We start from the raw sequence: 12,869 nt of genomic DNA, 5'->3' as shown, positions 1-12,869 counted from the left end.
CCAGACTAAAGAAATGTGTCTCCAAACTACAAACATAGTTCATTGTCTGGAAGCTCTAGGAATTACTGTACTCAGTAGGAAATCAGACAAAGTAACCTTAACTTCCTTTCTAAAGCTCAGATCTTCATTAGCCAAAATGTTTCCTCCAGATTTTCTCTTGGTTTTTATTTAACACTCTTTTTAAAACTTTTCCTTTTCAAAATTACCATGGTCTTAATATAAATGCAGGCAGTGATTTTTACCTAACTTAGAACAAATGAAATGGCAAATATCAATGAAAGAATATTTTATTAACAAAGCTGGACTCCAGGACATGTTTAGAACTAATGCACATTTCTTTCTCTCATAGTTCTAAAAAGTATGTGTGTATCATTAGAGAACATGTCTCTCATAACTCACATGGCATTGTTCTGGCTCCACTTAAGACAAAAGGCACTCAATCTCTGTCTTCAAACTGCTTGTGCTCTAATGTGAATGGTAGGAATATAGACTCACAAAAAAATAAAAATGTGTGCAGAGAAAAAACACAAACTGAAAACAGAAACTAAAGCTAGTGACTCTAATAACACAGAATAACCACTGTATGTGACTGCACAAAGTACAGACCTTCTTCCAAGGCAGTGTTGGGATACAAACTGCGCCCAGGTATGTTTTCTCTTCTTAGATCACAGTCACTTGAAATTGATGGGGAAAGTGATGTGTGTTTACACTTTTAAAACAGCCAAATGGAAAATTAAGGTTTCACAGAGCCACCACAATCAGAGACTACAATTGCAAGAGACTACAACGTGTATATATTTATGTAACAATTACTGTAGCTAACCTTCTGACCATCTCTATTAGAAAAATGATTTATTATAAGAAAATAGTCTTTCAAATCTATATTGTTAAATTCTAGAGATTCTAGGACACACAAACTTAACGGGGAGGGAGAGAGAATGATAAAATTCAAGGAACGTGTTCACTTGCCTTTTTTCCCTGCTGTAATGAAGAAGCCAATCGCTGCTCTAATAAAACTGCTTTCAGGCAAATAGCTATAGTCAGTTGGAACTGTGGAGACAGAAAATGATCAAATTAGTGAACTTGGCAGGACTAATGAAGGAGGGATAACGATCTCATGCTGCCATATCTGCCCAGAGACAAAGTGGAAATGTTTGTGCCATTAATTTCAGCACAATATTCTATGGCTACAACTAATTCTATTAGATTAAATGACCGGCATTGAAGTAATCACTTAAGTTATGCGGTCAGATTCAAAATGGCAACAAACCTAGTAGAGGCTAGAAAAGAATCACAGAGAATGAATATTTGAGTGAAGCTGTTTAAAAATCCTTTCAATATTGTCACATCAATGAGCTCAGGTCAGTGACCTCCTTAGGGGCAGCAAGAGTCTGCTGGCTTTGTAGGTTTAGCCCACTATTCTAAGGGTAACTGTAGGACATGCTGAATCAGATATATGAACCATGGAAATTCAGTGACCAATATTAACAGCTCCAGTCTCCTTCCTACGGAAGAGACCTGTAAGTGTCCAATATGTGCAAATAACCGGATGTGGCTGCTGACCTGGAACCGTGAGGCAGTGACATTTACGCTAGTTGAGTCCTAGGGTTTCCTAAATCCTTTTCCTCCCAGTCTTCTGTAATTGTTTTATGAGGTAGTTTTTTTGCTACAATAAATGGCTCAATTGGAAAATTCCATCAAGAACAAGTAGTTGTATTTTTCCAGATGCAGAATGACTTTGTTCAGAAAAACCTGGGTATAAGATGATTCACTCCTTTGTGATTTGAGTTTGTGTGTGCCAGATTCCACAACAAGACCAAGATCAGAGACATTGTTTGCAAGCTCACATAAAAAGGCAAAAACTGGACATACACTAATTTATCAGGATACTTTTTTTTTTTTTGCCAGTTATGGGGCCTGAACTCTGGGCCTGGGCACTGTCCCTCAGCTTTTCAGCTCCAGACTAGTGCTCTACCACTTGAGCCACTTCCAGCTTTTCCTGCTTATGTGGTGCTAAGGAATTGGACCCAGGGCCTCATGCATGGGAGGCAAGCACTCTACCACTGAGTCACCTTCCCAGTCCCTCAGGATACTTTTGAGTGCTCTGATCCTCAGAGCTAGCATTATCAAGGGTTTCTAGTATGACTGGGTTTTTTTTTTTTTCCTGTTTTCATATAACAATTTCCAGTTGTATAATATTCATTGTTTTGGGAAGACTGTTAACCAGTGTTCCTATTTTTACAGCTATGGAGTGACTGAAGCAAGGGAAACAGTAACTATAGTGGTCTACATTCTTGGTTACATTGTCCAGAGACTATCAGAAATAAGTGAAACTGAGTTTTAAGGAGGAATTTTTGGTACCATAACCTCTCTGGCCTGGGTCTAAGATTGGCAGTGGGTCAAAATTCCAAAAAGAGAAAGCAGTTGACCTATTGACAGTTATATCTTCTCCCCCAAAATTTCTAAGCACAAACAATTAGCATTCAGGGATTGCAAATGTCTTTTTATTGCTTTTATCAAAAAGCTACAATAGAAAATGCTTAGCCAGGAATGGTGTCTCAAGCCGCCTACCTACTTGGGAGGAAGAGATCAGGGTTGGTTGGGGTTTGAGGCCAGCCTGGGCATTGAAATTCAGAAGATTTCATCTCAATCAATAGCCAGGCACCTGCCATCCCAGCATAAATAGGATGATTATAGTTCAGGCTGGCTCAGGTCTAAAGCCTGAATGTATATCAAAAATAACTAAAGCAAAAAGGGACTAGAGGAGTGGCTTGTGGTAGAGTCCCTCCCTTGCAAGTATGGGGCTCTTATTTCAAACCACAGTACCAATAAATTTTGTTCAAACACAAAAAGCTTTCTTATATTAAGACCTACTAGGCACCCATCTTTATATGTACATAGCTCATTAATTTTATAACCATGGCTAGAAAAACCCCAGTCATACATACAAAGACTTGATGAAAACATTATACCATTACATTTAGTAAAATAAAAATGCTCTAAGCTTCAGTCTTCCTTCTTTCTTTATAGATTTGTCACTAAACTAACTATATGCAAGTCATGCAAGCTCTCTGAGCCTCAGATTCTTCATTTGTGAAATATGAGAGTTAAACTGAATGTCTACACCATCCTCTACAGGAAGCAAACAGGAAGAGTGAATGATCATGGGTTCTGCAAACCACTATTTCCTGTCATGTGACTTTTAAAGTCAGGCATCCTCTTAATACTTCATTTCAATCTGATATAAAACATAGTAACACCTACTGAGAGTCATGAAGATTAATGCTTTTAAATGACCAAACTTGGAGTCAGTACTTCCTTTTTCCAGTACCACTGTTTCAGGGTTTTAATCTTACCAGAAGTTCTGCTTTGATTAGAGGACACGGTAGATAGATGGAGATGTCCTAGAAGCCAGATTGCATTTGACTGAAGACCAATCACCCCAGAGACACTGATGACCTTTAAATGAAAACTATAGTTCAAGGTAGGGGCAATATCCAAACTCTTTTCAATAAAAAGCAACCCACAGAAAGTCACTAAATTTATGTCACTTTATTTATTGTTATAGTTGTTGATATGTTTTATTGCAAGATGTAATATCATGTAATATCTATACACCAGGCTTTAATCATACAAATTTTCAATTAGTGTTGGCTAAAGGACATAGTTAACTAATTACATAATTAACTACATAGTCACTCAGAAACTATCTTTCTCTCTGGTATCACTTTGTCTCAAAGAAATTTTTACAAAATAGTAAAATTCAAAGAGTAGAGACTAAAGTACCTCTAGAAATGGAAGGAGATACTGCTTTATCACTCATAACAAACATTATTAAATAATAGTTCAACTGATACACTTTCTCCTATATTATAACAACTTAAATTGCAGAATTTTTTTTGAGCACATTAAAAGTCGTATATGCAAAGGAAATTCTTTTCAGAGATTTATGTTCGCATTTAAAGCATGTATTACAAAGTTCCTTCATGTAGTAGGTATTGTAATCGTATTTTACAAGTATGTTTAATGAGAAAAAAAGATAATACAATCTATAAACGCTAAAAAAGACCAACAATGCAAAGTAAGAATGCTTAAAAAATAACTATGACCAAATATATTACCAGTTGCTTCATGACCACTGACATTTTTTCAACTTCTTTCATTTTGTATTTTTAAATTTTATGTAAGGAGCATAAATAACTTAAAAATTAAAAAAAATCTTAAAAGATAGGAATATTTCATTTTTTCCTTTCCCAAGAAAATAACAACCATTTACCCCAATATTTCTATAAGTGACATTTGAACTAGTGTCTCTTCAACATTCTTTTCAGATACTTGTCCTATTCTTTGATCACCTTCCATTTTTCCTTGTTCTGAGGGTCTGATAATCCCTGTAGGGTTAGGTTTTAATTCTTAAGGGAAATCAATAGCAACTTAACTCCAAAAATGCCAGGTTTGGGGCTGGGAACATAACTCAGTAAGAAGACTTGACTAGTATGTGCAAGCCCTACGTTCCTTATCACTGTCAAACACACACACACACACACACACACACACACACACACATACACACACACACACACACACCACCACCACCACCACCACAACAACAACAAAAACAACAAGAAATAATTGAAAAACCACCAGCTTTTTGTTTTTTCTTTCTGGAAACAGTGTATGCTTGTCAGTGAATACAAGACCGTATGTCACTCCCAATGCCCCTCAAAATCAGTATGAAAATAGAATTTCTGTATTTTCTAGCTAAAACATCTGTATCAAATAAAGGGAACAAAGACAAGAAAAGGAAATATTTGTTTTCCTACTCAGAGATCTTCAGTTCATTTTCTTTTATTTGTGAAAGTTTTATCAAGGATTTATTTTGGTCTAACAGGATTAAAGAGAAATAGAAAAAGAGAGATGCATTTCCTGCCTCCCATGCAGAAAACAGGAGTTAAAGTCTCATTCAATTTCTTTTCTCACCTGAGTTAAAGTTCTGATGACTTCATTAAGTCTGCCTTGGAAATGAGAAGACTGGATGGCTTCTGACTTCAACTAAAATAGTAAGAAGAAAGATTTGTCATTCTTCTCACCATAAATAATTACATTCAGTGTACAAGCAATCACTTTCTAAGTAAGTAGAAATATATCATATATCCTAATATTTCAAACACATAGGCCGTGAGCTGTTAAGGCCAACATCTCTATTTTAGTTGTCATTGGTTTCTTAGCATCTGTTCAGTGTGGCAGTGGCAATCATTTTATAAACTTTTTACTGTGTGAATAGAGGAGCTACTTTACAATTACTTATAAATCTATACATACAGATGCTAATTATGAAAAATATTTTAAGATACATTTTGAAAAGAACACCTACACAGATACAGACTTAACCATTACAGATGCAAACTGGAGTTACCGTGAATGATTTGAATATCTTATCTCATTCAATCACTTTTCTCAAGCAGGAAAATTTGTGGAAAGTACCAAGATTAATCAGATTTAATCCTTGCAAACCAAACAAAACAGGGAACAAACCTGTACAGAAAAAATTCTTGGCACAGAGTACTGTGTCATACAGCAAGGTATTGAGAACCCAGTGACTATTACCATGAGCATATATTTGTCTGTCTTCATCACATTAAGGAAATGACATTCTGTTCTTACCATGGCTTTGCATACACTTAAATTCCTGCCCTTCAACAGACAGTTCCTTTCTTTACCTGTATCGCATCCCCTTCAGAACCCACCAAGGCCACTAGGCCATGAAGAGCTGCCAGACACAGCATTGTGGGAGTGCCCTGAAAACAAAGCATTGGAATCTGTTAAGACCAAATACTCCTTGGGTTTAGATCTATAAAGTTCATTATTACATAGAGAAATAGGACTAAATGGGTAGGATAAGCACAACCTGCATACTTGATTAAAAATGGCAATAAACTAAAATAAAACAACAATTAAGGATATTAGATTAGAAGTATCTTGATTTTTTTTTATTTTGCAAAAGACATAATGCTGTTTTAAGATGAAAGCATTGATAAAGTATCCAGTTTATAAAAAAATTCCAATGGTTGACAGGATGCATTATTTATAAGGGATTAAAAGTGTGTGTCTCTTTCATCCACAATCACCCATTTTATTATTATTAAGCTATATAGCTTAGCAACTCCTATAAATGATCCAATAAACTGGCTCTCTGTTCCTTTATGAAAATGTAAAATAGCATACAAGATATGACCGCTACCTCTGCTAGAACAATTCTGATCCAGCCAGGAAGAAGTTTACTGCCCAAGACTTCAGCTTTTCCATGTCCACTTACAGATAAACCATGAACAATGTTTCCTAGTGCCAGTGCAAAACCTGAAGTCTGTATAAATAAGGAAACACAGAAGTAAGAAAATGAAAAAAGACAAAGATTAGGAATCTATCTATCTATCTATCTATCTATCTATCTATCTATCTATCTATCTATCTATCTATCTATCTATATATCTATCTGGATACAAGCATTTCTAAAAGTTTCTTTTGTACTTACAAGTTATATTTGTCATAATTTATTTACAACTAAATTGGTAAATCAAAGATTTATAGCCCAGCAACACATATAAATAGTAATTCAAAGATTTACAAATTTTTGTTATTGGTAAGTACAGAGAAATTTCTATTCAACATGTCAATTTATGAATACAATGCTATAGTTTTTTGTTTTTGCTCAAGACTTTGGTTGGCAACAATAACTGCAAAGTCTAATTGCAACAAATTTAGTGGAAATAAGTAATTTATTTTAGGAAAAATTACTGCACTATTGAGCAACTTGGCTCAATCGATCCAAATTCTTAGAAGAGTTATGAATGAAACACCAACAGAAGGTTGATCAACTCCTAGAAAAGAAGAGAAAACATCCCACTGACAGTGCAGCATATGAAAACGTCTATGCAAAATATATCTGACTGCAAATGAACAAGTACAATGTCATGAAGAGTAACAATATAATCCTAAACTTAAAACCAGTGAATCCTGCCATAACCTACTTAAGGACAATACTAGGACTCTGGAGATAACTTTTCCAAAACAAAATTCACCTAGGGAGATTCTATGGCATTTGTAACTAAACAAGTTTGTTTGTTTGTTTTTTGTTTTGTTTTTTTTTTGTCAGTCATGGGGCTTGAACTCTGGGCCTGGGCACTGTCCCTGAGCTCTTTAGCGCAAGGCCAGTGCTCTACACTGAGCCACAGTGCTACTTCCAGGTTTTTTTCTTTATGTGGTACTAAGAAATCAAACTCAGGGCTTCCTGCATGCAAGGCAAGCACTCTACCACATAAACCACATTCCCAGCCCAAAAGCTACATCTTAATTCTGAAAATGCTTAATGCTACCAGCTCAGTAGCATTAAGTACATTCATACTGTTGTTTAACTATTTTTAGAACTTTTTCATCTTGAAACATGGAAACTCTGCCCCCATTAAGTAAATTCCTCACTCCTTCCTCTGCCTAGACCCTGGCAACATTGACTTTCTGTCTCTATTGACTTTGACTATTGTAACCTCATATAAGTAAAATTATATTGTATTTCCCTTGCAATTTGGCTTTATTCCACTTAGCACCATGTTGTTTAAATTTCCTTCTTAAGGCTAAGAAATATTTCAGAGGAGCTGTTATAAGGTTTATTAGCTGAGGTTATAAAAAGAGACTTTCTTACTTAAATGTGCTGAGCTGTGACTTCATCAGAATTCTCTGTGTATTCATACTTTATATATTTTTTGTTAGCTGTACAGAACTCTGATATTCCCTAGCCATCTACTTTAAGACTTAACAAATATACCACAATGATTGAAGAGAGGAAAAAACGTATCAATACTCTCTCAGATGGTAAGATATGCTCACAGAAGAATAAGATATGATGAGAAAAAGACATGTGTGACTGCTGTCTGCAACAATAGTCAAAAGTACCTCAATTCTAGACAGACTGACAGACAGACAGACAGACAGACAGACAGACAGACACACACACACACACACACACACACACACACACACACACACACACACACTATCTCATCCTACTCAATAATCAGAGACAACATTCTAACCTGCTGGTTGTGCTCTACTAACAGTTGAAGTTTGTTCATAATATCTTCAGCCTCTGCAGCTTCAATAATGCCAGCACTGAATGCTGATGTACACACACAACTAAGGGTGTAGGCAAGGACCTGAGATAAGAAAAAACATGGTAGAAAAACCTTACTTTAGGGTACAAATTATGAGAAGATGGATTTGTTGATGCAGATATTCTGTGAAACTACTCCCCCTAGAATAAGAATTGGATTCAAGTACATTTGCCTTAGTCTGGGTACTATTTTGTTGTCTGACTTTTATTAGTATATTTTGTGACAATTTAGGATGGGTATCACTAGTCCTAATTCTCAGATGAGGAGTTTAAAGCCATTAGATTAAAATAGGATAATAATAGTTTAAATAGCCATTAGATAATAATAGGATTCAAACCCAGGCCTTTAGGCTCTGAATGAAAACATTTCTTCATCTCATCATACTATCACATAGGACCCATCAACATGAGAAAGAAACACATTATGATTATTATTATTATTATTATTAAGCCAGAAGCTGGATATTATTAATTGCCAAGCACTCTGTTTATGGTCCAAAAAGAGAGGAAATTCACAGAAGAAAAATTAAGATTCCCTAGGATAAATATTGGAGCCTGGTTAGAACAGGAATGTAGTTAGACAAATTCTGTAAAATAAGTATTACACTACCTACTTCATTGCACTAGTGTAAAAATGCTTATAAGACTGAATAAATAAACGAATAAATTATATACATGTGTATATATGCGTATATTTGTACATATATGTATCTATATATTTATAAGATGGTTCAGAGTAGAAATAATATTGGGCATATGTCCCATATTAACCATTTATCAGCTAAGTAACTGAGCAAGTCACTTAATCTGAGTCTCAATTTCTGCAAATCAAAGCAAATCATCCTCTTCCTGCTACCTTATATGTTCACAATATAACCTTTCTTTCTCAGGATGTTGTTTTGATGCAGGGGAAAATTCAACTCTGAACACTATTTGATGCGTGAAAAAAATATAGGCAGTTTCCGTGATAGAAACTGTATAAAAAACATCAGAGGAGAAAAACAACAAACCTGTTTGCTTTTGGTCTTATTAATAAACCATCAAGGCAGACATGTATCAGTTGTAAAAACCTTTTTTCCTTATTAATCAAATGTTCCTCGGCCACAAGATTTTCTCCTTCATCTTGTAGAAATATGTATTTTTGAATTATGCTCTACACTACCTTAAAAATGGAAATTTAGTGCAAGTTTAGAACAAAACATCAACCCTTGGTGCCCCAAAGAAATTCACCAATTCAACAGGACCTATTGCTGAAAGTGCAGGAGCTAAGCAGGGAAACACAGCAACTATTATGTGCCCATCAATAGCTCATGGGCAGGCGGGAATGAAACAGAAGCTGCTCTAATGAGAGGGAGAGTCTGGCCAGGCTACGAGGTCATCCCCTGCTCCTCCCAAGCAGAGCACAGGCAGCGCAGCTTCACCTGGACACAGCAGAGACAAGCACAGCACACGTCCAGAATATTCCATCTAGATATGGCTAACACACATAGGCTGCCCATAAAATCCAATTCCAAATTCCAATTTGCAATCAGTACAGTAAAAGAAGTGTCCTCAATAAGTTTTCATGCTAGTGGGCTTTAAAGAAAAAAAAATCAAATGCCTTTCAACCTGCAGTTTCTTGAGCTTATTCCTAGCTATTTTTTCAACTTACATTTTGCTCGAGTATAGTTCTAAAAATCCCCTTTTAACCTTCTTCCAGAAATTGCAGCTCTTCTTAGCAAGTGGCTTCAAGTGATGCTGACTTAGGTTTCTTGTATTCACTAAAGGTTCTTATCTCCTATGCCACATTTAAGTCTAGGTTGATTTATATAGCCACACAATTTGAAAACCTCATGATCTAATACAGGTGGCTTGCCTCTCAGTTTTTTCTCCTTACTGCACTTGAAATTGAGAAAGAATTTAATTTACCAAGTTATCAAAAATAAAAGAAGCTAGAAAATAAAGAAAAGCAAGAAAACAGAAGGTAGCCAAGAGAAGCAAAATGGAAACTTTCTCTCCTACCTCCTGAAACGTCCTACTCTGGCTCCTGCTGTCATCGAGGTAAGCAGACAACTTCCGAAGTGATGCTGCCACATGAACACGCGACTCCATTTGGCTGCTGTGGCTCATGAGGGACAGTACAAGTCCAACTCCCAATATACAGCCGGTGCTTGGATGCCCAAAAAGATGAGGTGTTAGAATCGCAAGAAATCTACACTACTCTGTACTTACCACAAAAATTTATAATACTCTGAAAATTTAACTCAGAGATGAGATGGCAGGACATATAACAAACATGGAACTGTGCCCCATGATTCATGAGAGGTATAGCCTGACCTGGTCTCTCCTCAATGGGAAAAAATTTCTATCAAAATAGGTATCCAAGGCCAGGCATTGGGTGGCTCATGCCCATAATCCTAGCTACGCAGGAGGCTATTCAAAGCCAGCCTGGGCAGCAATTTGAGAGATTCTTTATCTCCAATTAACCAGCAAAAGCCAGAACTGGAGTTGTGGCTGAAATACATGAGTTCTAGCCTTGAGGGAAAAACCAAGGGACAATGCCCAAGCACTAAGTTCAAGCCCCAGTACTGGCACAGCAACAAAAACAAAAATAGGCATCCATGGCCTGTACTAGAATTGGGTATCTTCCAGACAAAAACCAAATCCATGGGACAGCTTGACTTAAACTCTACAATGACAAGGAAGATAAATCAGCTTTATTTCTTCCCTGACAGAAAAGCTATAGCCCTCTTTGCAGCCACCTATGTTGAGTGCATTCTCAGTATCTACACAAAGAGAAAAAAGTCTAAATTTCTTCATGAGCTGAGGATATCAATGCAAGGCATGGTTAGAGGCATAGCTAAGTGCTTCATGTTTCCTAGTCAACTTCAACAAGTGGAATTTCTTTTTTAAAGAAACTGTGTATTCATCTGTGCACAATGACATTAATCCTTCTCTCCCCTCTGATCTCTCAGAGTACCACTGGGTCAGAAGAGAAAATGGACAAATGACAGGCTTGTCAAAAGTTACCCCATGTGACAATTCAATTGGAATCTGGGTCTTTGTGCCCCAATTCTCCTAAAAGAATACATAGCATTTAAAGAAAAGAATTGTTCTCTCAGAAAACTTTAAGCTATGATAAGATAATGCAGCTTGTGATCATTTTTTACTTTGTAAAGTTTTTGCCATCATTGTTGCTGGCTTTTTTTTTCTTCCCAGAAATTGTCTGGGCTCTGATTTGGCTTACCTCTTGTCATGATCTAAGTCCCTCAGAAGTGTATTCCAGGGCATTTCTCCACTAACATATTTTAATGTCCACATGGGATGTCATACTTCTCTACATAGGGTCTATACCCTAGGCTGGCATAGAGACCCTTCTTCATTTTATGAACATATTAGTTACTTCCCCAAACCTCTGTGTATCCACATCTGACAGTAGAGCCTCAATAGAATAGACAGGCTTCAGAGTTTGCTCAAGTACACATAGAAAGATTTCAGCAGGATTTGACTAGTATGGGTTCCCCACCTTCTGCCAAGCCCAAGGACCCTCTTTATGTTGTTGACATCATGATGGGATGTCTAAGTAGGTTTTTCCAGTTTCTACTACAGAACTTCTGCCATTAGGATATCCTTTGTAAAGCAATCATCCATCATTAGTCAGGCAGGACCGCTGCTACAGCTTACATGAACCTAACAAGCTCAACTAGCATAATGCTTTCCAACCAGTTAAAGCAGTATCTAACATCCAAGCTTTCTGATAAATCACATTTCTTGGAGGAAAGGCGCCTCTTCACTAGTATAGGTTTAGAACATTTAGAGCCTTTGTTCACAGGGAACACAGGGAAGCTTCTTAGCTATCTTGTATATTAATGTATATAAAAATGATAGAATTAGATCACATATATAATTAGACACACCTTGATTAATTTTTTTGACAAATTTGACTGTTACCTTTCCTTATGCTTAAGATTTCAAATATTACAAAAGGGACACCTTCCCTAGCCCTGTAGAAAACTCTTTACTATTGCCCCATAGACCCACCTTGTACTTTCTACAACTTTAATTGTAATTGCTTTGTTTGTTTGTTTTCCCTGTGCTTATACTGTGCCTTGAACTCAGAAGTCTCACCAATTTTTCTGCTTGGACTGGCTTTAAACCTTGATCCTCCAGCTCTCAGTCTTTCTGTAGCTAGGATTACAGGGGGTGAACCTCTGGTACCTAAAACATTCTGATGGAGATTATTTGGGAGGGGGAAAATCATTTGATTTGTATCTGTTCCCTAACCTGAAAGTTTCATGAAGATGAGGAACTTTTCTGTTTATCCTCACTACAGTATCTAAGGCACTAGAATACAAGCCCTTGGTTGATATTTACTGAATGATGAAGTGACCATATGAAGGATTTAAAGAGAGCCAGAGCAATACAGAAGATCTACTGAACTCACCCCATCCCACTCTACTCCCAATACAAACCTCATGCTTATGTTTAGACTGAGGCAAAAGTTACACATGCTCAAATTCACTGAACATACATCTAAAGTTTAATCATGAAAATTCTACTTTTTGCCAGAATAAGAAAGATGGATATGGTAAATAAGAACTAGGAACAGGGTGCTGGTGGCTCACACGTGTAATCCTAGCTACTGAGAAGGCTGAGATCTGAGGATTGCGGTTCAAAGCCAGTCCGGGCAGGAAAGTCCGTGAGACTCTTATCTCCAATAAACCAC

At 36.6% G+C, this 12,869-nt stretch overlaps 1 protein-coding gene across 1 annotated transcript in view; it reads right to left on the bottom strand.

Annotated features, from left to right (window-relative positions):
* The window catches only part of Focad (focadhesin), a 279,696-nt gene that overhangs the window by 33,008 nt on the left and 233,819 nt on the right, over positions 1-12,869 (bottom strand). The window contains exons 29-35 of the mRNA XM_070007985.1: positions 10,166-10,313; positions 8,088-8,207; positions 6,242-6,364; positions 5,721-5,798; positions 4,981-5,052; positions 3,357-3,459; positions 970-1,050 (exon numbers count right to left, since the gene is read on the bottom strand). Coding sequence (XP_069864086.1) covers positions 970-1,050; positions 3,357-3,459; positions 4,981-5,052; positions 5,721-5,798; positions 6,242-6,364; positions 8,088-8,207; positions 10,166-10,313 — 725 coding nt within the window. The remainder of the gene's footprint in view (positions 1-969; positions 1,051-3,356; positions 3,460-4,980; positions 5,053-5,720; positions 5,799-6,241; positions 6,365-8,087; positions 8,208-10,165; positions 10,314-12,869) is intronic.

This window comes from Dipodomys merriami, unplaced genomic scaffold, assembly GCF_024711535.1.
Source record: "Dipodomys merriami isolate MVZ:Mamm:240054 unplaced genomic scaffold, mDipMer1.0.p SCAF_11, whole genome shotgun sequence".
In the NCBI taxonomy this organism is placed as follows: Eukaryota; Metazoa; Chordata; class Mammalia; order Rodentia; family Heteromyidae; genus Dipodomys; species Dipodomys merriami.
The sequence above is the reverse complement of the archived record's forward strand: the minus strand, read 5'-3'. Positions and strand labels throughout refer to the sequence as shown.